General features: G+C 54.9%; 1 protein-coding gene across 3 annotated transcripts in view; it reads right to left on the reverse strand.

The window, feature by feature from the left end:
* Positions 1-1,004: 1,004 nt before the first annotated feature.
* Positions 1,005-27,622, reverse strand: part of PDGFRB (platelet derived growth factor receptor beta) — a 37,936-nt gene continuing 11,318 nt past the window's right edge. Inside the window, exons 2-25 of one of the 3 annotated variants that reach the window (XM_069592408.1) lie at positions 26,187-26,308; positions 24,783-24,882; positions 22,603-22,648; positions 21,183-21,506; positions 20,391-20,657; positions 19,552-19,679; positions 19,265-19,436; positions 18,296-18,488; positions 17,491-17,606; positions 16,021-16,144; positions 15,375-15,586; positions 12,983-13,077; positions 11,937-12,069; positions 11,306-11,410; positions 10,857-10,967; positions 9,690-9,849; positions 8,484-8,644; positions 7,831-7,949; positions 7,470-7,592; positions 6,636-6,747; positions 6,126-6,225; positions 5,467-5,572; positions 4,359-4,591; positions 1,005-3,055 (exon numbers count right to left, since the gene is read on the reverse strand). In XM_069592408.1, coding sequence (XP_069448509.1) covers positions 2,878-3,055; positions 4,359-4,591; positions 5,467-5,572; positions 6,126-6,225; positions 6,636-6,747; positions 7,470-7,592; positions 7,831-7,949; positions 8,484-8,644; positions 9,690-9,849; positions 10,857-10,967; positions 11,306-11,410; positions 11,937-12,069; positions 12,983-13,077; positions 15,375-15,586; positions 16,021-16,144; positions 17,491-17,606; positions 18,296-18,488; positions 19,265-19,436; positions 19,552-19,679; positions 20,391-20,657; positions 21,183-21,506; positions 22,603-22,648; positions 24,783-24,785 — 3,321 coding nt within the window. In that variant the 5' untranslated portion in view covers positions 24,786-24,882; positions 26,187-26,308 and the 3' untranslated portion in view covers positions 1,005-2,877. The remainder of the gene's footprint in view (positions 3,056-4,358; positions 4,592-5,466; positions 5,573-6,125; positions 6,226-6,635; positions 6,748-7,469; positions 7,593-7,830; positions 7,950-8,483; positions 8,645-9,689; positions 9,850-10,856; positions 10,968-11,305; positions 11,411-11,936; positions 12,070-12,982; positions 13,078-15,374; positions 15,587-16,020; positions 16,145-17,490; positions 17,607-18,295; positions 18,489-19,264; positions 19,437-19,551; positions 19,680-20,390; positions 20,658-21,182; positions 21,507-22,602; positions 22,649-24,782; positions 24,883-26,186; positions 26,309-27,622) is intronic. The other 2 variants (XM_069592407.1, XM_069592406.1) reach the window with 2 other exon arrangements.

Raw genomic sequence — 27,622 nt, forward strand, 5'->3', positions numbered from 1 at the left:
CAGACTTCTGGAGGCAGTCCAGGGAGGGCTGTGGTTCCAAAAGGATGTGCTAGTCCCCAGAAGCAAACTGGGATGCCCCATCCCCAGCTCAGAGAGAGCAAGGAATGGCCAAGGCCACACAGTGAGGTGTGACAGGTCTCAGGCAGAACCCTGCTGCCCCTCAGGTGACCCGTCCCAAAGGACACAGGCAGGAGGGCCAGGATCTGTGTGCTCTGCCCTCGTCCCGGCAGCTCTATTGCCCTGGCCCCATTCTGCTGCCGTGTCTCCCAGACAGGGCTGTCTGTACCTGGGCTCTGCTTAGAGCCTACAGCCAGTACTGAGCTGGCCAGTGGACACCAAGACGCCTGGCTCACAACAGCCCCACACACCACTAAGCTGCCACAGCCATGAGGGGTGAGTCTGCACCCCTCTCCCAGCCTGGCAGACTCTGCTCTCGGAGCCACAGCTAGGCCCCTGCTTCCCTCCCCTGGCCGTGCTGTGGCCACACTCACCCACATCTTCCTTGCTGCTTCTTCTCCTCTTTCCTTCCTCCTCTCTGCCCTCTCGGGCACACCGTCTGTCTCCCTGCCCGTACCTGAGACCTGACCACCAGTCACCAGGGCCTGGGATCTGGGCTGTAGCGAATGCTTCTTATGAGCCACACCAGCTTGGATCTGGGCCACAGGCTGCAGGGAGGGTGGCTGGCTTAATGGCCAAAGCCAAAGCACATGGCAGGGTAGGGTGGGGGTGGCAGTGGGACTCAGGGCCCCCACCCAGAACCAAGCACTACGGTGCCAGAAAAGCCTTCTTCTTCCACAACTTGGAAAACCAAAGCCTGAGGTCCAGGTCCCCCAACTACCAGGGAGTGGTGGGTGGGAGTGTGAAAAACCCCATCTCACAAATGGGAGTGGGCTTGAGCAGAGGGGTCATGTGGGGATCCTACGGCTGGGTGAGCCCAGCTGCCCCACCCCACTCCTGCCTCCTCCTGGGCCCAGGGACCCACACCTGTGGGATACCACAAAGTCTGTGAGTGAGAAGCACCAGGTTTAATATTAAAATCTTTCTCTTAAAAAAGTACACAGGGAGGAAAATTTGATGGCGTACAAAATAGCACTTCTGTCATATAAATGTGTGTTAACGTGAGTCCTAAAAATACTTGTAAACCTAGGTGATTACATCTTTGGTACCGTAGTGAGAACCCATACCCTCTCCTTGACCAGGCTTTGGGGGTCCCAGGGCAGGGAGGTGCCAACCGACACAGGAGGCTGGCTGGTTCCCAGAGTCACTGACCTTCCCTCACCCACCCACCCCCACCCCATCCAGCCCTTCCCCTGCCAGTGGTCCTGGCCACAGCCCTCACTGCCTAGGCCCCACCACTGCCCACTGGGCTGACAGAGGCATGAGGTGAGCACCCCTGGGCAGACAAAGCCATCTTCACAGTTCCTTCCTCAGGCTGCGGCAGCTGGAAGGCGGGAAGGCAACCCCCAAGTACCCACCCCTTGCACCCCTTCCTCGGGTACCCCCTCCAAGGCATCTTGTCCTTTCACTGCCCGTCAGGTCTGCGGCACAGCCCTGGACAGCAGGTGCTGGAGTGGCGGGCTGCGCCAGGCACTCTGATTTGCTGCCTGCTTCCTTTGCCCAGGACAGCTCCAGCCAGAGGCCATGTGGGTCATGAAAGGGATCCCATGGTCTCCCCACCCCGTCCCTTCTGGGCAGCTTCTGGGGGCTTTCCAGGACCATGGCTATCACTCAGAGCCAAGGCCTGGGCAGCTGCCCTCTGGGACCTGCCGGGGGACTGGGGAAGGGGCCCAGTTCCTGAATGCCCGGAAGTGTGCGATGTGTGATTGGAGCCTCTCCAGGTCCCAGCTGATCCCAGGATAGAGGTGTGGAGTGTTTATCTTTGCTTCATCTGGGCAAGTGTACAACCCCTGGAATACTCTAGAATGTTAGTGCTGGCAGGGTACCAGAAGTCAGTGAGTCCAATTGCTCATTTTTCAACAGGGAAAACAGCCCCAGAGAGGGTGAAGGAATCCTCCAAGGTCTCTTAGCAGGTCCAGTGCCATACTGGTCCACACGTGCAGGCACCTGTTGCAAGCATGTCAACACATGCATCAGAGATGTGGGGCTCATCTGGCCCTGGAGACTCTGGTGAGTGGAGTAAGACTGGCAGTGATAAGAAAGGAGATCCCTGGACCCATGGGGCCAGGAAGACATGGACATGGCATGTTATGGGGAGGTGCACCCTAAGTGCCTGGGCCTGGGGCTACAGGCCAGGGTATCCTGTACTTGGCTCAGCCCCCAGCATTAATTAAGCACAGAAGGCCCCAGACCAGCTTGGGCCTGGGAAAGCAAAGACTGGCACTGAGGGCAGGTGGCTTCTGGATGAGGCAACATTGTCCAAGGCCAGGCCCTAGCTTGGCCAGGAGCCGGAGATGCTAGGGTCCCTTCCCCAGCTCTTGGAGAAAAAAGTGCAAGGAGAGAGCTGCAGCTCCTTGAGGGGCACCTGGCTGAACAGAAAAGAGTTAATCCACCACTTCACGAAACTTGAGAGTTCCATCCACCACATCTATCAGGCAGGGTGAGAATCCCAGACTATGGGTTGCCAAGCCCATCATTCCCATCTTACAGATGGGGAAACAGAGTCCCCTGGGAGAACCCTGGCTCAGAGTCACATGGGTGCTCCAGAGGCAGAGGACTGGTCACGGCTCCTCCAGTTCTCTTGCCTCCTAAGCCAGCCCCAGGGATTGGGTATGATGTGCCAGGGGCAGAAGCCTTCTGGAAAGGGACAGCCGACAGGAGCAGCCTGGCTGACGGGAGGCCAGGCCCGGCCAGGTGGTGCAGGGTGCTGGGAGGTAGAGGGGAGCTTCGGGTAGGGCAGTGCAGGGTGGGGGCCAGCCCCTACAGGAAGCTGTCCTCCGCCTCGGCCCGAGGCCCGGGGCAGCTGGAATCCGGTGGCCACTTGGGCTCTGGCTCCACGTGGGAGGTGGGCTGCAGCTCTGGCTCTGGCTCCTCTTGGGGTTCCAGAGGGCTGTCACAGGAGATGGTAGAGGAGGTGTTGACTTCATTCAGGGTGGAGCTAGAGGCAGGGAGGGCGAGTGAGTAAGAGGCTGGAGGGAACCTCAGAGAAAGAACAGCATTAACATAGAGCCTTCTATCTACCTGAGCTGGCTGCATGTGCCTTACACACTTTAGCTCACTAAAATTCTTGTAGAGATTACGCGAGGCAGGCGTCGTGAGGAAAGTGCAGCTCAGAGAGGTTATGTCATTGCCCTGCATCACACAGTGGCTAAGTATAGGAGTGGGGACTTAGAGCAGATCTAGCTGACTCCAAAGTCCATTGCTCACTCATCAGTCTCCATCTCCCACATGCCTGAACGCATAATGACCTCGTTCAGTCCCCATAACAACCTCCAAATTGAAGTACTCCTACTGTTTTCATTTTGCAGACGAGGCATCTGAGGTTCAGAGAGGAGAAGCAGCTGGTCTGAAGGCTCAGAGCAGCCCCAGCATTCATACTCCAAGCTGTCTGAACTCAGCTGAACTCCTCTGTACACTGGCTGCTTGGAGCCTTGGAATATTAGCTTCTCAAACAGGGTGGGGAGGGCCTTCTAAGTCCTGTGTGTGCTCCTAGTACATGTAGAGAGATGGGCTCACAGCAAAGGTACCTGGCCGGGTCTCATTGCAGCGAGTGGCAGAGATACAGCTGGAACCCAGTTTGCAGCCCCAGCCATTTCGCCACAGGGTGGATCTTGTTTTGGGTGTAGGTCTGGCCACATGCGGAACATCTAGCCCAGGCGATAGCTGGCCTTCCTCCAAAACCCTCCTCTCATGCTGTAACTTCACATCCCAAGGCAAAAGAAAAGCATGAACCTTCTCCCCAGTCTGAATTTTGGCCTGAACTTCTGTAGACACCTCTGTCTCCCTGTTCCATGCTCCCTGGGGTCCTCAGCGCATGGTGCTGAAGGCCAGATCACAGGGTTGGGGATCACCACAGAATAATACATGTGGTGTTAGGGATGCAAATTAGATTTTCCTTTTCTCTCCTTAGGGCTAAGTCACAGCCGAGAGAGGGGACAGAGTAGATGGCTGTGGAGGTTCCTTTAAACGAAACAGATACTTTGCAAATGTGTCCCAGGCCATTCTTTCTCTTACCAGCCTGCCATTTCCACCTAAGGTCATCAAAGGTCAAATGAGTTCCATTCTTTTTGCTATTCAATTGGCAGGAATAAGTACTCAGCTGAGGTAACTCACTGCTAAGCCAAGTCTGATGGCATGAAGATACAGAATGACACACACACACATACAAAGACACACACACACACGTGTGCACACACACAGTATGTACACTACTGCTTTGGGCTACAAGTAGGAACAGCTACCTGGCAAGGCTGGGGGAACCCTCCAGTGGGCCCTCATCAGCAACCTCGGGTTTGGGGTCAGGCAGGGGGATGATGTAGTCATTGTCCCCCTCGTTGGGCTGCACAGCAGTATAGAGGACGGAGCTGGTGTCCAGAGGAGATCGGAGGCCACTGAAGCCAGGCAAGCGGGCTTGGGACCGAAGGATGGCTGGGTGGTCGCTCCTCAGAAACTCCTCATCCACCTGCTGGTACTTCTGCTCAGGGGGCAGGAAGAATTCGAGACAAAGGGAGGGTCAGACCAGAAATGACTTTAGGGATCATCTAACAGGTAGATTCTGAGCCAGCCCCTCCAGCATTATGTAAATAAGGTCCCTGGTGCTCAGAAAGGAAGGAGAGTTGCCCAAAGCCACTAATTTACCCTCCTCCCTGGCCTCTCACCAGACAAGGTGAGCTGAGGGTCACCTGGGGAGGGGTCAGTACTCAGACCAGCACCCGTGACCCTAACTCTCCCCTGCTTCAGGGGACAGGCATGGGCTCTCTGCCTGCCACAGCCTCCTTTGCTGGGGCCTGTTTCCCTCACCCCTGGTCCTGGACACATAACCAGATGTGGCTCGGAGTGGGCTGAGGAATGGACTGAGGGAAAGGGCTGTGTCTGGACAAAGGGTACATGCATCCCCCTCGCACTAGCTTTGCAGTGGGGCAGGGGAGGGTTTTAAGGCCCCGCTGGCAACAGCTGCCGTGTACGAGCCTGCCACGGGGTCTAGGCAGTCAGGCCCTTAGTAGCCATTGCACCGGGGTTGTTCAGACTTGGGACGGAGGCCCAGGGTTTGGTCTGGTTGCAGAGGCAAGTGGAAGGATGCAGGATGAGGGGGCTATAGGCCCCTGCCTCCAGTTTAAATTAATCAGCTTCCAAGTAGGATTTCACTTTATGAAATTCTGTACTGCTAAAATAAACTACACTCACATCCCTTATTGGCACCAACAGGGAAACAGGCCCAGAGAGGGGAAAGGATTGTCCCCAAACACCAGTGCGTCACAGTGAGCCTTGTACCCTGTGTCTATTTCTGGACTGGTGCTCTCCAGTCCCCACCCCCCTCCCCACCCCCCCCACCCCCCTGTCTCAGCATACCTTTTTGTAGCCCTCACCCAGCAGTCTCTCGAGAAGCAGCACCAGCTGGGAGAAGGGGGGCCGGATCTCGAACTTCTCTTCCCAGCACTTCTGCATGATCTCGTAGCTGGGGAAAGGGGCAGAGGGGTCAGGGCCTCTGGCTCAGGGCCTGCCGCCTCCCAGGACAAAGTGAGGAATAAATAAAAAGAGGTGGGAGGGGAGGAGGGAAGGGGTCTCCCCTTTACTGCTCTGGCATGTTCCCTTGAGAAGCCCCTCCTTCACCTTCAGTTCAGTGCTTCCATGGGGTTGGCCGCACCTTGGTGAGCACACGACTGGGTCTAGCCAGTAGGGGTTCATCCCCTCAGCTCAGTGGCTGGTTCTAGATGGGCCTGTGACCCCAGCAGAGTCCTTGACAGCCACTGCTGGGCCTTCTGCTGCAACTATGGTGAAAGCAGCCAGGCCGAAACCATTTGGATGGTGCCAGCCTGAAAGTAAGGCCAACATGAAGGAGAACAGAGCCCCAGGGGAGAGCAAGAGATGTGGATGATGTCTGTGAACAACTGGGTCTGTCTAAACCTAATTTTTCTACATCTCTGAGCTAATCTATTTTTGTCTTAAGCTGGTAAAGTTGGATATGTATTGTCTGCACCCCCAAATATCTTCCCAGATGCTCCACTCACATTTCGTCAGAGGCATGGGCAGGCTGGGCCATGCGGTAGCCCCTCTTGATGGCATTGTAGAACTGCTCGTTCATGGGCAGCTCTGGGTATGGGGTGCCACCTGTTAGGGAGCAGAGACAAGAGACACAGGCTCAAGGTGCTGGAAAGTGGCAGAAACCCTCTCTTACAGGACAGGGAGAGGAACACCAGCCCAGGCATCGGTGAGGGCATCATGGCGCTGGGAAATGTGGGCTCCCTCACAGGCCCTGGACACAGACTGAATCCCTCCCCGGAATCAGAACAGAGAGCACCACAGCCAGGCTTACTGACGTCACTGTCCAAGTCCATCTATACTGAGATGCAGAGGTAAGGAGATCCAGCTGGCAAGACACTTGCCGAGGTTACACAGTAACAAGAAAAGAGCAGAGCTTCTGAGTCCTGTCCCACTGCCCCCCTAGGATGGAGGTGTGGGCGCTCAGGGTGGACGCTGTGCTGTGTACGGGTGAGCACTGGAGCATGACGGAAGCATACCCAGCGTGAAGATCTCCCAGAGCAGGATGCCGAAGGACCATACATCACTCAGGGTAGTGTAGAGGCTGTTGAAGATGCTCTCAGGGGCCATCCACTTCAGAGGCAGGAAGGTCTGTGGGAGGGCAGAGGCTGCTGAGTGCAAGGAGGGGCTGAGCCCCACTCTGCACCTGGGAGGCAGGAGGAGGCCCGGCAGTCCCCACCTCAGCTGTTTCTCACTTCCTGGTCCCCCACGGCCCATCACTGCCGATACACGGTTCCCACACCCATCCCAAAGCTGGTTAGTCAGAGGATCAGGAGGCTGAGTTTCTCTTCTCACAAGCTGGGGACACAGCAACCCCTATCCCTTTCCTGACTGCAGCAGAGGCCCCTGCGGGGGGAGGCAGGGATGTGCCCAGGTGTCCCCCAGCTCTCATCCTAGCTGCCTTACATCTCTGGAGCCTAGTGTCCCTCCAGTTCTGTCCCTGTGTGGAAAGTGGGGACATGAGTGCGAGGCAGGATGGTCACCTTTTATCCGAGTACCACCTGCCACTCACTCATCTGGGCTTCTTCCTCTGCCTGCCATCACTGCTGAGAAGCACATTTGGCCTGCTCCCTATCCATTCCCCCAGAACCTTTATAGCTGGCCCCTTGGCCTCTGCCATGCCCAGAAAATCTGAGCCCTTGGCCCACCCTACAGGCCTGGGCTTGTCACCCCCACCCCCTCCCCATGCACAGCTGGTGGCTCCCCTTCCTGTCCCTACACACAGGGCCAGGCAGGCAGAGCCCATGAGGACCCTGTCCTGACTTCCCGTGAGCCAAAGCCACGTGAACCAGGATGGCGGTGGAGGCACTCACGCTGCCCTTGGAGATGTAGTTCGAGTCCCGCATGATGTCACGAGCCAGGCCAAAGTCGCAGATCTTGACCAGCTTGCCCTCACAGATGAGCACGTTCCTGGCTGCCAGGTCTCGGTGGACGCACTGGGGACAGAGGGGATGGGAGCTGAGACTGTGGGGCAATTGTGGGGAAAGGCTCTCCAGGTCAAGGGCTTTATGAAAAATACATGGCTGGTCAGGTATGAGGGGCCACCAGGTGTGGGGCATTGGCCATCTTCAGCCACCAGAGGGACGCTGTACGGGTCACGTACTTGGAGGACTCTGGCTGGTCGGGGGACCCCCCTCCCCAGGACCCCACTCTGCTCACTGTGACTACACATACATTCTTAGAGGCCAGGAACTCCATGCCATTGGCCACCTGGTAGCTGAAGCCCACAAGATCCGTGTAGCTAAGCACTGGGGACTCGTTGATCAAAGTCACCCGGCAAGTCCTCTCAGGAGCTAGAGAAGAGCAGAAGGACATTTTGAGTCTCCCCAGGGCCGCAGAACCCTGGCCTCTGGCTCGTAGAGGCTGGATGGCCCAGAGAGGAGACTCCTGATCCTCTAAGGCTGCCCCAAAAGGAAAACAATTTCCAAATATCTCTTAAATTCTCCAACTTCCAGAAAAAACTTTTGGCATTAGCCCTGGGCCACTTTTGCTCAGCCTGGCCTGCCTGCTCCTCAGGGCACTAGTCAGCCTGGGGCCTGCTCTGAGCAGACCACTCTTTCCTGAGGCCCCAGCAGGTCAGGCTTCCCCTCCAATCCAAGCTCCTCTCCTCCCTGAAGGCTGTGTGTACATTTCTTGACCCAAAAACAGGGGTTGATATTGTGGTTCCACCACACAGCAGCTTTGGGCAGGTGGCAGGCCTCAGTTTCTGCATCTATGAAATGGGCACAAGGCCACCTTCCTGGCAGGGTTGTTGCCAGACTGGGTGGAGGAAAGGGTTTGGAAAGAATGTATGACAACACAGGTGTGAGGACCCTGTGTGCACCCACCAGAGGGGACGTAGTTATCATAAGGAGCCATGTAGTTGGAGGACTCGATGTCTGCGTATTTGACATCTCCTTTCATGTCCAGCATGGGCACATAGTCCACCGACTCGTCCTTGCTCATGTCCATGTAGCCACCATCGCTCTCCCCAGGCAGTGACACGTGGCTGGGGGCAGAGGAGCATCACAGAGACAGTAGCACAGGCTCTCCCCGTCCATCCCCCTCCTGCCCCTTTGCTCAACACTGGGGCCAGAAAGGCCCCATCACTTATGCATTTCTTCTCTCCCTCACTCACGCATCCTCCACTCACAATTTGTCACAATATGAACGACCATGTAGTGAGCCCTTCCAGCCAACCTCAGACCCATCCTGAGCTGGGCACTGGGGCTGCCAAGATGACGATAAGATCTAGGTTGTGTCCTCAGAGAACTCATGCCCAGGGTGATTCCAGTACCCAAAGACAAGGGTCACAGGAAGGACACTGTCCAGCCATGAGGCCCTGCAAGTGAGCAGTGAATCACCTTAATGCCTCTGCCTACAGCATCAGCTCCCCAGAGAGCTGTGGGACGAAGTACACATGTGTCTCTAGGGGGAGAAAAAACACTGGAAGGAAACCAATCAAAATGTTGAAGAGAACATGGATGAATTTTAACATCTTTTAATGCTATTCTTAACTGACTCTTGCCTCTGAAATAGACTAGTATTGCTTTTGCAATGAGCAAGAGAGAAAAGAAATGTCATTTTTGGACAAGCAGAGGAGAGAGTATAGCTACCCTGGAAGCACTGGAGAGACTGCTGTGTGGAAGAGGGGGAAGGCTGCAGCAAGGGAGGAGCAGAGTGGAGCTACAGTGAGGGTCAACCGGGAGCAGGAGGGCCCCAGGTGTTTCCCGTTGATGGAGAGACCATGATGTGTGTTTGGTGAGAGGTCGAGACCATGATGTGTGTTTGGTGAGAGGTCGAAGGGGATCACACCTGCAGAGTGCTCAGTACAGGGCCTGGCACACCTCCTACAACCAGCAGGTGGCAGCTACCATCATCACCACTGTTATTATCATGCCCACCTCTAGGGTGGCCGAGGCGGCCAGGCTGCAGGCTGGCTCTAGGAGCGGCTCTGCCCACCCTGGCCTCAACTTCCTGTCCTGGACAAGGAGGAGTAAGCAGGTGCTCCTCAGGGCTCCCCACCAACTCAGGCCCCAGCCTCCCTGCGGTACCTAGGCAAAGGGAGCCCGACAGGCAGGGCGTTGCTGTAGAGCTCGGCGCTGGGCGGGCGGCGCTTGTCCGAGCAGCGCTGCAGGAAGGTGTGCTTGTTGCGGTGCAGGTAGTCCACCAGGTCGCCATAACGGCAGTACTCGGTGATGATGTAGATGGGCCCTGCAGAAGGACAGGCTCAGGAAGAGTCCCAGGGCAGGGGGTCGGGGTGGGCTCAGGCTTCCGGTCAGAGCCATGAGGCTAACAACAGGCTGCATGTGGAACAGCAAACAGGCTCAGGCCCCAGGCAAACCTGGATTTTCCTGGCTGTGAGCAAGGCAGTCTCCCTGAGCCTTACTATCCTCATCTGTCAAACGGGGCTAGTAATACCCACCCCAAAGTACCTCATGAGTATTCATGAGATAATGCCTTTGGTTAGCTCAGCTCAGTGCTTGGCAAACTGCAAGCATAGGGCTAGCTGTTGTTGATGAAGCTGAAATTTGAGCCCAGGATATAAAGCAAAGGCAACTGATTATTACCAGGTTACTGTTTAAATTCAAGCACAATGCATTGACTTGGCAGTTTGAAGATACTGGTGGAATCAAACATTTTGAAATGTGTGACCACTGCAGACAAAAATTAGTCTACGCACATAGTGTACTTCTGTATTTTGTTTTGGTTGCACAATACTGAGGAAAATCCCAAATCTCACAATAAGCAGCTGAAAGTAGTGATAACTTTTTTTGTGTGGCCTAACGTGTAATCAGAGTTTCAAATAAACACACTCAGCTGGAGAGACCTTACTTATTCTACGATCCGAGTGAAAGCAGCTCTCAGTGAGCAAGCCGGTTGGTGGTCTCCAGAGGAAGGGCTCGTTTCAGTGTCTCATGAGCTGTTACTTATTACCCTTTTTAAAATCGCCTGCGACAAGCTTTAAACGTCAGAGGGCTCCTTGATTTGGAAACTGCTAGGAATGGTGACCTGGGGAGTGCTTTGGTCTTAGAGGTGATGTGGTTTTGTGACTTGCTAATCCGACACACGTCTGGCTCTGTGAAGTGAGGGCACTGGACTGGGTAGGCACGGGCCCTCCAGTGAGAGTGTCCTGTTGTCCTTGGACTGAGGAGGGGGCAGGGAGGGGCCAGGCCTTGGCCACTGGCACTTTCCCAGAATCCTCTGGGAGGGGGTTGTACCTCCTTTAGTGCAGGCCCCCAGCAGGTTCACCACGTTCAGGTGGGGCCCAAGGTGACTCATGATCTTCAGCTCCGACATGAGGGCTTGCTTCTCACTGCTGCGGGCTGTGGCTGAGGGAGAGAGAGGACCTCAGGCCTGGCCCAGTCACGGAGGCCTCACTGGAGCCTATTCTGGCTCCTCTGCCCCAGTCTGTGCTGTTAGACCCAGGTGGTCAAGGGTGGTGAGGACCCACGGGCAGGAGAAAGGAAAAAGGGTGGGCGGGGAGGCTCCTGGAGGAGGGGGCAGGGTGAGGAAGCCTCTTTCCCAAAGGAGAATCAGGAGTGCTGCTGGCTGTGGTATGCCTGTACTTCTGTGCCCTGAGAATCAGCACAAGGCCTGCTTTGGGAGTGCCTGAATGTGCGGGGGAGGTGGGGGTGAGGGGAGGGAGGGGCGGGCTCCCAGGACTCACATTTCAGCATCTTCACGGCCACTTTCATGGTAGCCTGAGAATGGCTCAGGCCATGAGCTGTGGCCTCCACCACCTGCCCGAAGGCCCCGGAGCCCAGCGTGCGTCCTGGGAAAGAGATGATCTCTCAGCTGCTGACTCACGAAGAATCTCAACATGCATGCTCTCTGAGGTCAGGTTAGACATCCCTCAAGCCACCCTGGACGTAGGTGTTTCTCCCATGAAGGCTCCTAAAATCACAGTGCTTTGCGGTCCTTCCTGGTCTCACCTAAGTCCTGCCTGCTTTCTGGTCCCTCTTTAGTCCCTGGAAAACCTCTCCCCGAGAGGGGAGCACAGGTTCTCCGTACCCTCTCAGCCTCTCCAGCTGCACTAAGCACAGGCCTGGCACTTCCTCTTTCTCCACAAAGGGGTTTCATCTCACAGCATCTCTGGATCATAGAACATAAAGGCTAGAGGGTCTCAAGGGGGATCATCTTACCCTCATTGTACAGAGGGTAGGGCTTGAGGGCCACAGAAGGCAAGACATCAGCCCTAGGTCTCAAGCCAATCATGGCAAGGCTGGGCCCAGATGTCAGACAGTGTTCCCACCCGCCTCAAGTCCCCAGACTGCCACTTGAGGCCTCCTTGGACTGACCGAGCACAAGCTGGTCCCGTGGCAGCTCCCAGGTGGAGTCGTAGGGCAGCTGCATAGGGTCCACATAGATGTACTCATGGCCATCAGAGCTCACAGATTCAATCACTTTCCATCGGATTTCATAGCGTGGCTTCTGCAGGATCAAGATCAGGGATGGATCATCAGAGGCGGACCACTAGGTCCAGCTCCTTATGAAACAGATGAGGCAAGAAAAACTGAAGCCCAGAAAAGATTATCTGAAGTCATACAGTAGATCTGAAGTCATACAGCAAGTTATCAATAGAGCCAAGGCCTTTATGGGCTCCATGGGAACAGATGTAAGGAGGAGGTGGCAGAGAAGCAGCTGACAGCTGAGCCACAGGCTTATCAGGACCTCCTCACCAGCTTCTCCCAGAACCTCAGTTGCTCCTCCGATGGGAATAGAGGAGCACGTAGCCTTGGAAAGTGACATGAGGCAGGGACACTCCACTGGATGTGGATGGCCCCTCCCCATGCCGGGTCAGTCACAGTGGGAATCTCAGAAAGATTTAACCTTAGAATGTTGAAATCATAGGATGCTGGAATCACAGGATTGGAATCTTAGAATGACAGAATCGAGTGCAGCAATCCTGCGGTAGAATCATGGAATGGTGAAACGGCAGTACAGACCACTGAAATGACAGATTAGCAGGATTAGAATGCCTTTCACTAGAATCCTAGTGTGGGTGAGAGTTGGAAGAATGCTGGAACCCAGGCAGTCCACCTTGAAGGTCTCGTGCCCTGTGGCTAGGATGGACAGACATGATGCCCGAGCAGGATGCTGGGTGGGGAGTGGGGTGCGCTGCAGAGTCGGAGCACTCCAGATGGTCTGGACCAGGCCCATGTTGGTCCAGGCTGCTGCGGTTGGAGGAAGCTCAGACACCCTGCATTACTTTACATCATTTTATCCCCTGAGCTCCATGCTGGGCCCCAGACATGGCCAGATCCTGCAGCACTAGAGGATGGCAGAGGTCCATGTGAAAAAATGGTGTGCCACTCTGAACCCATTAGGCAAAGGCGGGGCTTACCTTCTGCCAGAGCATGATGAGGATAATGAGGGAGATGATCGTGAGGACCACCAAGGCCAGGATGGCTGAGATCACCACCACCTTGAAGGGCAGGGCTGGACGCAGAGATGAGAGATGCTTATGAACAAACAGGACATTTGGCAGCTCCCCTCCCTGCAATCTACCTCTGGTACCACAAAACCTCTCTGCCCATCCTGCCCAGAATGGAACCAGCTCCATCCCCGCTTTGGCCTATGATGTCAGACCTCCAGCCTTTCTCTTCTGGGCCACACCTCCAGCCTCACCCTAAATACTCCCTGCCCTACAGTAACTCCCCCTGGATCACCACTGGCCTCCATATCCCCTCAGCCCTTTCCAAGGTCAGTCTGGCCTGTCTGCCGCAGGTCCAGATTGAAGACAAGCTCCTGAGAGCAGGGCTGTGGTTTACCTTTCCTCTGAATCTAGGCCCTCATGGGGGCTTGGCACAGCTAGGACAGAGGCCGATGGATACAATAACTGAACTCCCATAGCCTGAGGCATACAGACTCCACAAAAGAGCCTGTTTCCCCTCCCCTACCCCCACCCGCCATGATGGCAATCGTAAAGCAGAATGAGGAAGGGGCCAGGCAACAGGGATAACCATACAGGGCCAACTCTGGGCCCCCCAAGCCCTGAGTCTCCTCTACCCTCAAAGCCTCAGCCTCTTTGCTGCACATACCCACTTCTTCCCACTCCCTCCTCATTCAGCCAGACCCTCATCACCCCTGTCCTGCCCCTCTGGCCACCCATGACTTTCCTTGGAAACTCCCTCCCTCCTCCCCTGTCCCCCACAGGCCCTTTTCTGCTCCCTAGAGAGCTCTAGGGAGCTTACATCTTCTGAGCAAAAAGAGGGGACTTCACCCAGCCATGACAGTTCCCTGCAGGGTGGTACATGGCTTCCCCCTCAGACGGCACACAAAAGCTTTACTTCTGCCTTGCTCAGAGTTGGTCGGTAGGTGCCCACTTGCTCAGGAATATGAAGGTATGTATAGGAGTGTAGATGAGATAAGGCATTAAAACCACCACCCACCCCACCACAGGGCAGGGGAAGGCAGGCCTGTGTGAAGAAGTATCTGCTTATACAAGCCCAAATACCTACCTAAGTGCCGGCATAAGTGTGTCCAAAACACCTTGTACAACCTGCACAGCTCTGCTCACACTGGCTTCTGGCTTCTCCTGTAGTCCCTTTCCCTTTCCCTCCTCCCCCACCCCCTAAATACATACAAACTCTGTTCTCCAACCACGTTGATTTCTTTAATTGCTCTGAATTCACTTTGCCTCTGGGCTTTTAAACAGGCTGTTCCCTCTGACTGGAGCACCATTCCTCACTAGGCTAATTCCTAGTTCTCTTTCAGATATTGGCCTAAAGCTTCATTTCACCAGGATACTTTTCTGAATCCTATAGATGGGGATGGAGCTCCTTCTCCCTCTAGGCTTTCCCCTCAGAAGCTGACCCTCGCAGTGAGGTTGCCTAGTTCCTCGTCTGTGTCCTTTCTGGACCATGGGCACTAGGAGGACAGGCAGGGCTGGGCTTTCTCCAGAGAGAAGCTGAGACCCTGTGACTATTTACTGGATGAGGAAACAGGTGCATAAATGAAGTTTATGCATACAGGTCCATGTACGCACTGGGACTGGCAGGTAGCAAAAGCATCTGGGCACCGTAGTGACTGTTCACATGGGTGAGGATTATGCATGGATGTGTACCTACTACCAGACATGCACGGCACAGCAAGCATATACGTGGGGGATTGGGTTGCACACTTTTACCGAAAGGTGTGCTGCATCTCCATGCATAATGCCAGTTTGCACGCTGCACAGGGGTTGTACATGCACTGTTTGCACACTTATATGGGGATTGTGTACCACATATGCACACCTACAGACATACACTTGTGGGTTTACATATCTGCCCAGGGATTGGGATGCTCATGTACGTGGTTTACAAACATATACTTACTGGGTTTACACCCACAAATATGCTTGTGTACATGCTTACAGACACATGCTCAAGCTTTATGCATGTATATGAGGATGAGACATTCTTCACTACCTGCTTTACAAATCTACACTTGGAGGGTTTACACCAATGTCCAAGGATCAGGCATGCTCAAGTATACATATATACAATGTACATACATAAGGAGATAGAGTTGTTCATAGCCATGGTTTACACACATACACTCGTGGATGTACACACGTGTGCCAATATTGTGCTGTTGTGTAAGCGCATAGGAACATACACTCGCAGCGCTCCCGAGTGCCCTGGCCCCGCCAACTCTGGCCTGCCATGGGCATACAGACACAGATCCAAGTACAGCAGGGTGGAGGTGGAGGTGAGGGGTCGTCAAGGGGCCACAGAGGATGGAGGACTCACAGTGTGGCACCACGGTGACCTCCTGCACGTCGTAGCCCAGCAGGTTGTGCAGCGTGCAGCGCACGGACAGCGGCTGATCCACATGGCGCAGGCGCAGTGTGCTCACCACCTCGAACTCCTGCTCCTCCGCCCAGTATGTCACATTCGTCTCTAGCTGGCTCTCCTCCTCGGAACTGTTCCCCAGCGGCGTGGGCGGCAGCTCCCGCGGACACCTGCCGAGAACCTGCCAGGTTCACTTCCAGTCCCTTCCCACCCTACACGGGTGGGAAAACTGAGGCCATAAGCAGGCAGCGCCACTGGGTGGTGGTGGAAGGAAGCCGGGCCTGTCTAGTTCCTTTTTCCCACTGCCTGCTCCTTAGTGGGTTCCTCATGTGATCTCTCGACTGACCAGCAGGGGCGCTCCTACCCTAGACTTGGGAACCCTGGATTGCAAAATCCGCTCCCTTCGTTTGACCCTTAGGGTCAAGGCAAAGAAAAGCGACAGTTTAGGTCATGCAGAGCATCTCCAAGAGGCCACGTCTTCTAGACTATGGCTCTAGCCTGGAACAGTGTTCCCAGAGGAAGGATCCAGACTAGACGATTTTCACTGAGTCCATCTAGTTAGCTGTGGGTACCCTGGGAAACTGAGGCTTGGGGGTCTGCTCACCTTTTGAGGTCACTGCAGGTAGACCAGGTGAGGTGTGGCTGGGGCATGCCCCGGCCGCGACAACGAACTGTCTGCTCCCCATTGGCAGGGTGGCTCTCACTCAGCTCCAGCACACGGACAGGCACTGCATGGAGAGGGAGCAGGCAGAGAGGTGGAGAGGTCAGAACAGACAGTCAATGAGCAAGGCCCTCAGGGAAGACTGGGTCCAGAGTCTCCCTTGGGAGAGGGGGAGGGGGACTGCAGACTGCAGGTGAGCGTTAAATACCAGGACTCACGTGTGAAAACTGACAGATTCCCCTTCTGGGTACTTCAAAGGGAATGCCTGTGGGGTGCTAGTCTGTCTTTAACACCTAAGATTTTCTAATCTTCCCTTTTAACAAAGAGAGGGCAAGCCTCGGATCAGAGTCCTGGACCAGCAAGAACATGGAGCCAAGATTTAATAGCATTTTTTTTGTTTTGTTTTCTCAGAGTTTATTTTAGTGGTTGCTTTATATTTGACATATGATGCTGATTTTCCATCTACAATGGAGAGGTTCAATTTTCAGTCAAAATAAATTTATTTTTAGGAAGTTAGTCCACAAAACATTAAGTCAGTATCATGTCATTTCTCTGCTCAAAACCCTGCAGTGGCTTTTCATTTCAGTCACAGTAAAAGCCAAAGTCCATAGTCTAGCCCATGAGGGCCTAGACTATCTATCCTCCCATGGGCCCCCAACTGCCAACCTCAGCTCTGATCTCATCTCCCACCGTTCAAGGTCATTTCTGACCTCATCTGCACCGTTTATCTTTCACTCTGTTCTGGCCACACAAGCCTTTCAATGTTGCCTTCGTACTGCCTGGTGTGCCCTTTCCCCAAATAGCCACTTGGCTAATGCCCTCACCCTCTCCAAGTCTTCACACAAATGTCATCTCCATGCAGTCAACCCTGATCATGCTATTAAAACTGTAGCTCTCCTCACTCCCCAGTCCGTAGGACTCTCTATCCTCCTTACCTAGCTTTTATTGTTTTCTTTCACAGCACTTGTTTGTACGTGGCTTGCTGGTTTTCTCCCCTACTCCTGAATGTTTTTCTTCCTCCCACTAAGATGCAAGCTCTACCATGGCAGGGCCTCAAGAATCTTGAATGGACTGGCATAGTGTAGCTGCTCAATAAACATCTAATTAGTAGTATAGTGTACGTGGTGCGTGAGAAGGAAAAATCATGGCACTGGGACATGAATGCCTGAGGTTCTGCAAACACCAGTCTAGTGCAATGACTTCCGTGCACTGGATAAAGCTGGGGAAACTGAAGCCCAAAGAGGGGATGTGCATACAGCAGTGGTCAGTGTTGCAGCCTGGTCTAGAATCCAGCCCTCTGAGTCCTGGACTCCGTCTTCTGCTCCTCCTCTGGGTGGATGGCCAGTGTAGGAATGGAGAGAGAATAGAGGTGGGAGGGTCAGGGGAAGGAAAGCAGGGGGGAAGGCTCCTCACCATTGACCTGCAGCTGGAAGGAGAGCTGGGCTTCAGCATCCTCATGGAAGGCCCGCATGGTGTAGTAGCCAGCCTCAGCCACCTTTACCCGCACCAGTGTCAGCTCTGACACATACCTGAGGAGGACAGGCCAGGGGACCAGCTGTCAGAGCTGGGAGAACTCTTACAAGCCCTCACCTTTCTTGTAAAGATAAGAAAAACAAGGTCCAGGGAGTAGAAGGGGATTGCCAAGGTCACATGGCTGTCGGTAGCAGTGCCAGGACTTCTGGATCCCCACCCATAGGCAGCTCCAGTGAGCCAAGAGGGAGGGTTAGGAGGACTGGGGTGGAGGGCATGGTGGAGGGGAAACACTGTGTCTGTTCGGCCACATTTCATCCCTTTCAGAAAGGCCTGAACTGCCTTATTCTAACATACAGCACTCAGGTCAGCCTGCTAATCTCCAGCCTCAGGGCCACATTCTTGGATAGGTGGCAGTGGCCTGCCTGGCCCTCTTCCCTAGTCATCTGTCTTTTTCTCCAGGGCTGCTTCCTGCTGGCTCCACCCATCACAAGGACAACTAAACATCTGGGTGGTCATCTGACCAGCGTCTGTTTTCCCCTCTAGAGAGGAAACTCTAGGAAGGATGGAACTGTCTGGTTCTCTTCTAGGCAGTGCCCCCAGTGCCTGGCACAGTGGCCTGGCAGGGTGCCTGTCACGTAGTAGGCTCTCAGGAAAGATGGGCCTCGATAGGTCTTAAGGCTGTGGGCTGCCTAGCAGCTGCAGAGAACAACAACTATTATAATAGAGTGGACAGGTGGCTGCTCACCGAGTCTCAGACACATTGCGCGTGGACAGCACGATCTCGCCGGCGCTAGAGTCACCCAGGGTTCGGTTGTCCTTGAACCACATGACAGTGGGCGGCGGGTAGGCCTCAAACACCACCTGCAGTGTCCGGCTGCGGTGGAGCTCGGCGAATTGCACAGGGTCCAGCTCTCCCAGCAGCCGCACATAGCCGTTCTCTGCAAGGGGCAGCCGTCAGGGGTGGGGCTGTGTCCTGAGCCAATGGGGCAGCACCTCCTGGGGGCGGGGCTCCTGGGGCGGGGCATCAGCAGTACACCCAAGGAGCCCAGCATACTGGAAGCGGGGCTTCAGGCTTTAGGGACTGAACCTGAGCTTGGGGGTTCAGGTTGGGACTGAGATGGACTGGAGCAGGAACCAAATTTGAGTCTGATATTGGTTTGGGGGCAGGGTTCAAGATCGAGACTAGAGTTGCAGTGCTCTTTAGGTGTGCGTGATTGTGGCTGAGATGAGTTATAGCCTGCTTCAGTTTGGGGATGGGGCGGCCTGGGCCTGGAATGGCAGTGAAAGTGAAAGTGAAGTCGCTCAGTCATGCCCGACTCTTTGAGACCCCGTGGACTGCAGCCTACCAGGCTCCTCTGTCCATGGGATTCTCCAGGCAAGAATACTGGAGTGGGTTGCATTTCCTTCTCCAGGGGATCTTCCCGACCCAGGGATCGAACCCAGATCTCCCGCATGGCAGGCAGACGATTTAACCTCTGAGCCACCAGGGAAGCAGTAGGGATTTAGAAATCGGGTTGATGCTAAGGTTCTAGCTAGCTGGGAAGTCTAGGTTGGGATTAGGACTGGATTTGGAGCTGATACTGTGCTTTGGTTGGGTTGATCCTGGAAATGGGGCTTTGGTTGGCACTGAGGCTTGAGCTGGATTAGAACATGGCTGTGACAAGGTCTGGGTCCAGCTCAGAATGAAGGCTGGGGATAAGCTCAAGGCACTCACCGACCACGGTGACATTGATAGCCTTTTCATCACGATGGTCGCTCACACTTTCTGACACATTGCAGATGTAGGTCCCTGAGTCTCCCAGCTCAGCACTGGGGATGTGCAGGATAGAACGTATGTGGGGCATTTCAAAGAGGAAGTCAGTCACTGGCTCCACCAGGCGCCCACTCTGTAGGGACAGTTGGGGCAAGCACCCCGCATCAGAAAAGGTCTAGGAAGTCAGGCTATAAGCTGAAATATCCATCCCTGCCTGACTCTTCCTCTAACTTGTGGCCTGGCATTACCTCCATGCGTGGGTATGTCCACTCGAAGTTGACCACCTCATTCCCGGTCACAATGCACATGATGGTGATATTCTCCCCTTGGCGGACCACAGTCTGCACTGCATTCACTGAGACATTGATGGATGACACTGGTGGAAAGAGAGTGGCTTAGGGCTGAAGAAGTCACAAACATCAGCTTAGGGATGGGGTCAGGGTCCACAGAGGGAGGGCATGACTGGTGTGTGGAAGATTCATTCTTTCAACAAATATTTATTAAATACCTACTATATGCCAAGTACTATTCTAGGCACTAGGGCTTTAGCAGGAAATACAACAGACAAAATTCCTGTCCTCATGAAACTGGCATTCTAAAATGTTTTGAAATCAAAGTACTCTCTGGGCACCTAAGTACAAAAGAAACTTACTGAGCACAACCAGGTACTCTCCATCGTTTATTTAATCTTCACAATAATCCCCCTAGATAAATGGTCTGTATTATCCCTATTTTACAGAGGAAGAAGCCGACTTTGAGAGATTATTTGCTTGTGTGAAGTCACTTAGATGGGAAGTGGCAGAGCTGGGATTCAAATCCCACTGGTTGAAAGCCTATGCCTTTGCCTACCACAGTATATACAGCCCAGCTCCACCACTAATGCTTCCCATGACCTTCAGCATACTTCATCCTCTTTCTGAGCCTCAGTTATTTCATCTGTAAAACAGGGCAACATACCTGCCTTCCATAGCTGTAGTGAGAAATCCAGTGAAAATGGAATTGCACACTTGATAATCTGAAAAGGTCTTTCCCTCTGTGGAGGGTCAGACTTGCCTTGGCTGAGCACCAGGCCAGAAAGGGGGCTCACCCTGGAGGCTGTAGACATGGTAGGCATCGGAATCCACCTCCCTGTCCCCGATGGTGGTTTTGCAGATGTAGGTCTTGTCCTCAAAGGTACCAGAGAAGCCACGTTGAGGGTCATAGGCTATGGGCAGAGGGACATCCACCTTCTTCTCGTGCAGCATCACCACCAGCCTCGGATCCGTCACTCGGCATGGAATTGTGGTCTCAGTTATTTCCGTGAGAAAGATAAATAGCTCCTCGGGGTCGACAGGGAGAAAGCCCACAGAAGGATCTGCCAGAGGCAGGGCCAAGAATGTGAGTCAGAGGAGCTGGGTTTCTGGCTCTTCCCTGATTTGCTCGGTCACCTTGAACAAGTCTCTCCCCTCTCTGCCCCTCAGTCTACCTTCTACAGAAGAAGCATGCTCTCAGAGGTCCCTTCTAGCTTAGCATTTGATATGGACAGCATCAGCCTGAGAAAGAAGGTAAGTCACAAGCTGAAGGACAGCTGGTGACCTGGAGCTTGGCAAATGGGGAAGATGGGATGCGGAGGCCAAGGGGGTGCACATTGGAACCAGCTGAGAATGCAGCATTCTTGGGAACCAGGAATGGGGTGGGCTGGCAGACAGCAGACAAACATCCAGAACCAGGGGTGAGAGTGGACATACTCCTGGACTGAGCCAGGCTGGATTCCCTGATTCATCTGCGTTTCTGAGATGGCTATGTTTCACCATCTCAGTAAAGTGCTCTCTCAGCTCCCCCAGATGCCTGCAGCCGAGAAGGGCAGTAGAGGAGTAGTGCACTGGCCAGGGGTCCTCACCTGGCACAAAGATGTAGAGCCGTTTTCGCTCACTGGCCTCCAGCCCATGGGAGCCTTTGTAGCCACAGAAGTATTCTCCTGTGTCTAGTCCAGTGACGTTGGCCAGTGTCAGCACGCTGGAGAATGTGCCGTCCTGGGTCTCGGTCATTTCCTGTGGGGGTTTCTGAGACATCCGTTCCCACACCACTGGAGCTGGGCCCGAGCAGGTCAGAACAAATGTGCTGGAGAGGTTGAGGACAAGTTCTGGCCCCGGGGGTATGATGACCAGGCTCCCGGAGGCCCGTGGTCCCAGCAGAAACAGCAGGAGCAGCAATAGCACCTGGCCTTTGGGAGAGGAGGCATCAGATGTCAGGGCACAGAGCAATAGCACCTCTCCACAGCTGACCCTGAGGAGCACACCCCCCTAATCCACAGGAAACAGAGACTGGAAGCCCTGGCTCCGAGACCTGCCCGCCCAGGGTCTAGTCCCCAGGGACTCCTGGCCTCTTGCTCTCAGTGCCTAGAGACCCCCAGCCTGCAGCCCTTCTGCAGTGCAGCATTCAGGCTGCAGGCATGTTCTCTCAAAGACATCAGGAAATCCTTGGGAAGCAATTCCCAGGCCCCCAGTTCCTGCATTACTTCCCAGGTCACTTTCTGAGCCTCTTCCCTGCAGCTGCCCCAGCTGCCCAGGTTGTACCCAAAGCCCAGAGATGGCCCTGTTTAGGGAGGTGGTGGCCAACATAGTCCAGAGTGGGCCAGATCAGGTCAGGAAAGAGACTGAGGTCCCTGGAGGCTGAAGGGTGCTGGGGATGTCGAGTGATTGGTTTTCTCTCTGCCTGCTGATGCCCTGAGGAAGGATGCTGTAGGCCTTGTGCCCAGCCTCAGCAGCTGAAAACCCTGGAGGTGAAAATAAGCACCCGTTTAGATGGATGGGTGCTCAGCCAGTGGGTCAGTCATCCTTGGGTGAACCTTTGGCTGGTCACTGATTGCCTGGTCAGCATTGATTGCTTGAAAAAGCCCACCCAGACTTGGGAGCTCACAGCCAGTGAGGGGTCCATGAACAGGAGGGGAGTCCCTCACCAGAACCAGACAGGCCAGACTGGTATCAGTAAGTGCTGATAAGAGATGGGAGACCAGAGTGACTGTTAGGGAAGAGGGTGGGGACAGTTGGTGAGGGGACATGTGGTATGGAGGGCCAAACCAAGGATTTGAGCTGATGGCTCTGAACAGGCAGAGGTCCACTGAAGTTTCTGAGCTGAGGGGTGGACAGTGGAAGGAGGCCTCCACTGAGACCCACTAGAAAGGCAGGGAACCAAAGCTCAAGAGCAGAGCAGCGTCCCTAGGCTCCCAGGTCCTGGTGCTAGCATAAACCACCCTGCCAGCTTCAGGGTCCTACCTAGAGGTTCCCCAGGGCCCTCTATCTCTGCCCAAGCCTACCTACCTTTGAGGACAGCAGCTCGCAGGGCGCTCGGAAGCCGCATGGTATCCTGCAAAGTTACATAGGAGTCAGGGCTCAGAGTAGCCAGAGGCAGTGCCACAGCCCGTCTCTGCCCTGGTCCTGTAGAGTAAGACCCAGCTTGAGCCACCCAGCCCCTGGATCCATCAGGCTAAAGTCAAAGACTACCCATACCCCACACCAAGAGGGCACTCATGCCCAAGGGGCTCCTTCCCCTGAACTGGGCCAAGTCTTGGGGTGCCTGGACCTTGCTTTGACTCTGCCTCTACTTCTCTGATGGCCTTGACTGAACCCCCCACTTCTCCTTGGGTACGTATGGTGGGGGTGGGATCTTGGCCTGGATAGTGTTCAGGGGCCCACCGGCTCTAACAGCCTGTCCTCCCGGTGACAGTTCCAATACCAGGCTCTTATCTGCCAGGACAAATATTTAGGAAAGTGTGATGAAAGGCCTGAGGGAGAGGGAGGGGGTAAGCCAGAACCCAAAGAACTCCCACAGTTCCACAAGCACAACAGGAAATGGAGGCGGCTATGGGAAGGGAAGCGGGGGAGTGGGGCTGTGGAATGTGGGGGGGGCACCCCCCATGCCTGGCCCCCTTAACTCAGCCTCAAGCTGCACAGGGAGGCCCAGGGGGAGGGGCCAGGGGCTGGACCCAGAGGAGGCCTCACCACACAGCACGGCATCCTTGCAAACTACTGAATCCAAGACCCCTCACCCCCACCTTCAGTGTTCAGATGGGGAAACTGAGGCTTTAAGAGGGGAAGAAGTTTGCCCAGGGTTACATGGCAGAGCTTGTTCTGGAGAGAGACAAAGTGACTGGAACGATAGGGGTAGAAAGACAAAGACTCAGAGATACAGACAGGAATCACCCAGTGATGGAGGCAGAAAGAGAAGCAGGGACACAGAGGGAGACAGATTGGACTACATGGGTCTTCACCCTCTCCCTGCCCTTGGCAGCCCCATCCGAGGATCCAAAATAACCAGCAATACCCAGGTTTGCAAAGTTCTGACCGCAGTATCGACAGGAAGGAGGCCAGGAGTGGGTGGGGGTCCCAGGGCAAGAAATGTGGGAGAAACCAGGTGATAAGGAGACAAGAAGGCCTGGTGCATTCCCTGAGTGGCTGCCCAGCCTGGCCTGGCTCCTAAGCCCATGCCAGATTGCTCCCACTCCACCCTCATCTCATCCCTTTTAGTTTGCAATCCAGGGCTAGGATCTGACTTTGAGCCCCAGCAGGATTACCTCCTGCACCATCACATTTCAGTGGCCTCTGTCTTCAGCTCTCAAAAAAAAAAAGGATGATGGCAAGTGGCTCACTTGCAGGGCTGTGTTTACACATTCACCATGGGACACAGGCAAGGGCCTGGACTGGGGACCGCTGGTCTCAGCTCTCTGCTCAGCACCCTAAGAACTCCCTGAATAAATCTGCTCTCCTCTTCCTCTTTCTCCCCATCCCTTCAGACCAGCCTGCCTGAAAGCCCCCTCCCCTCTCACAAATGCTTTAGACTCAAAGCCCAGCCATGCTGAGGCTGCATCCCCAGTGCCCCCCGCCCACCCCTCCTGCTGCAGCCCTCCAGCTGGTTGCCAGACCTCTTCCGGCAGGACGAAGCAGCGCCACAGTGGAGCCAGCAGCCCCCACAGAGGCCTATCTGCCCCTTAGTGGGTGCCTCTCTGGATCCCCCCTTCCTGCTAGAGATCTCAGCCAAAGAAAATCATTAGCAGTGGAGGCTGGGGGAAGGGGTCATTTCAGCCTCCTTGCCCAGCCCCTCCCCACCTCCCTGGCTGGCCACACTGTTTATTATTCTAAAGGAGGAATTTGGTCAGCTTGCCTGGAGATGGGAGGTCATGACAACTAGGACTGGCCTGGCTCTGGAAGGCTGTGTGCTAGGCCCCTGGGTGAGCAGCCCCCGACCCTGGCTCCTCTCTGCTAAACCTGGGGCTCAGGGGTATTAGAGCCCCGGAGGCTCTGAGCTGGGAGGGGCCTTCTTGAACAGACAGTCACGGCCCAGTCACATCAAAAAGGCAGAATCAGGCTGCAGAGAGAGGATGGGATGGGCAAAGGAGCTCAGGGAGAGTGGAGACACCTTAGCGAGAGTATAGATAACCAGGGATCTTGAACTGGCTTCTCCCTCCATGAAATGAGCATTTCACATGGGACTTCAGACCTACCATGAGACTGAGTCTCCAGCCCTCTCTGGCAGTCTGTTTCCCCTTCCATACAGGGATAGGTTTGGATGGATCATCTCAGAGAGCCAGCCTTGCTCTAACACTGCCAGAGAGAAGGTTCTAGTCACTATTATTCCTGCCAGGGTGGCCTGGGGACATGGGGTTGTTGATGAGAGGAAAGGCAACATTCCTGAGGCTGGAGCAAAATGAGCATCCATAACCCATGTTCGCTCCATGGATTCAATTCCCTAACCGTCTGGTCCCAGATTTGCTGTGTGTACTTTGACAGAGTCTTTCCCTCTCTGGGCTTCTGTTTTTCAGGTGACTTCCAGACAGATAAACACGTAATATGGGCCCCTGGAGGTGACAGGGGAGGTGTGGCATGGGCAACAAGCTGGTGGATGGGGAAGAACCGGACTGGGGACTGGGACCCAACCTCCTGGGCCATCTTGGATGACTCTTGACACCTCCAGGTGTCTACCCAATGCCTATAGACTTCTGTGCTTCCTGGAGGTTGTATGTTTCCAGCCAACCCCAGAAAGGCCCAAGTGGCTGATACAGGGGAAGAGGGCTTGCCTGTGGCCACTTCTCTTCTTCAGGGGCAGGACTGCTTTCAAGGGAGGAGCCGCCCGGGACAAAGTGGGTGTCATAGGGAGGAGGGACCCCTTCCTACCAAGCTCTCCTGCCTCAGAAGGCCCTTGGAGCAGAGAGGGAGGGGACCCTCAGGGATCTCCCCTTTGTTTGTGAGGCGAGTGCTGTGTGGGACGCTCTCATGATTCTTCCTATTTTGGCTCAGTTGGGGGTACAGAGATCCACCCAGAGATGGGATAATTGCCCAGCTCCTCACAGTGAGTCAGAGGTACCCCCTCAGTCCAGGGTATGACCTCAAGTCCAGAGGAAAAAGTGTGCTTGAGGATTCCTCCTCAGAGCCTCAGCCTTGCTCATGCAAGCCTCCACTCCTTTCCCACCGCCTTAATCTAAATAAATCCAGTCCATCTTGGCCACATCCGCTAGCAGCAGCTTCCCTCCCTCGGGGTCCCAAGGCTCCCACGACACAGGCAGGCTGGGGAGGGGGGCCTGCACGGCTGCCAGTGGGGGAGGCTCACACACGGAGAGCACGTGCACACGGCACAGGCTGCTGCCTCCGCGCTCACTCACACATGCTCTGAAACACACCCCTGTGCAGCGGGTGCTGTGTGTGCCCAGCCCGCACGCCGGCACCAGACATGCGCACACCCACACATGCAGGCATGCGGCTCCACTGCGCCTGCATCACCACCTCGGGGCTTTCCCACGTGCCCATGAGAGGTGCACACATGCAGGTTAAATCACACGTGTACTTAGCACAAGCAAAGCTATGCACATACAACATGCATAGAGCATGTGCCCATGGGACCCCAAACTCACCTGAACACACAGGCACGTGTGGGCGCAGACAAGCCACAAGTCAACGTGCGCTATGCACTTACTGCGCCAGGTACTATCCTGAGCACTTGACGTAGACTGACTCACTTGCTCCTCAGGCAACACTATGAGGTAGACAGATACAAGGATCACCCTGTTTAGATGGGGAAACTGAGGCAGGGAGTGCTTATTTACTTGCCTAAGAGCACAGAGCAGAGATTGAGCCAAGGCAGATGGCTCTGCCACCACTACTGTGTTTACTGGGTTTGGCTGTTCCCACGTCAGCGGGGACTGATAGAAACAGACAGGACTGAGACTTATCCAGCCCAGAATGACAGGACGTGGTGACTGGATGCAGAGGGGCTGGAGAAAGAGGTATCCTAAATGAGCCCCACTCCTATTTTTGGCTTGGAGTACTTAGGGGGCAGGAATGTGTCTGTGTTGGAGGCACAATATCTTTTTCTGAGATGAGGATGAGGCAGAACAGAAGGAGTGGGAGCTGGCCCTGAGCTGGTTTTAGGATTTGGAGGGGATGTGGGTACCTGAAGGGACGGGGGACACTCAGTCTGGAGGCAAGGATCAAGTGAGATGGGGATGGGAGGAAGCCCTGCTTCACAGAGGAGGGGTGCTTGAGGCCTGCAGTCTCGGGCCAGGGATGCTCTGAATAAACAAGATGCCAGAGGGAGGGGGAGGCCTGGCCTTAGGGTCATGGGGTTAGAGTCTTGGAATGTCAGAGCTCTGAGGCCCTCAGGGACCATCTATCTGATCCAACCCTCTTCCTGTGCATCCCTGTGCAGATGGGAAAACTGAGGCTTGGAGAAGGACAGGGACCAGTGTCAGGGTTTTGACCTAGCAGGCCAGGTTCAGTGGGCCAAAGGGGCACTGTAGTTCAACTGACTGGGCAGCCCCTGCCTCCAGCCCTGGCTTTGATGTGAGGCTGGTGGTTCAAGGCCCAGGGTTTGAACAACAGTTGCTATCCACTCCCTCCCGACAGGATACTGCCCCCGCCCATCACACACAGACCTTTATATCACTTTCCCGGCCTTGTCCCAGCCAGACAGGGATTAGAAACAGACTCAGAGGAGGCGACTTGCTAAGTTGCTGTCAGAAGTGGGATGCAGACTCCAGTCTCCTGCCTGGTGGTCTGGTCCTCCCTCCTATACACCACGGACACTTCACAGCCCCAGACACAAACTTCAGGGGCAGATCCCCAGCTGAGAGGAGGGGATATGGGTCCTAGCCCAGCTCTGTCACCTGCTTGTACAGTCCTGCTCCTCTCTGAGCCTCAGTTTCCCCATCTGTACATGGGGTGGGCAGGGCTGTCCTGAGAACACTGCTGGGGCTGACATGGGTGACTCTCGGGACCCTGCTCTGGAAGTAGCCGTGCTGAGTTGAAATGCTGGGATGGGGGTGGGGTGGTGGGGAGGGGCCCTGGCCAG

Source organism: Ovis canadensis, chromosome 5 (assembly GCF_042477335.2).
Source record: "Ovis canadensis isolate MfBH-ARS-UI-01 breed Bighorn chromosome 5, ARS-UI_OviCan_v2, whole genome shotgun sequence".
Lineage (NCBI taxonomy): Eukaryota > Metazoa > Chordata > Mammalia > Artiodactyla > Bovidae > Ovis > Ovis canadensis.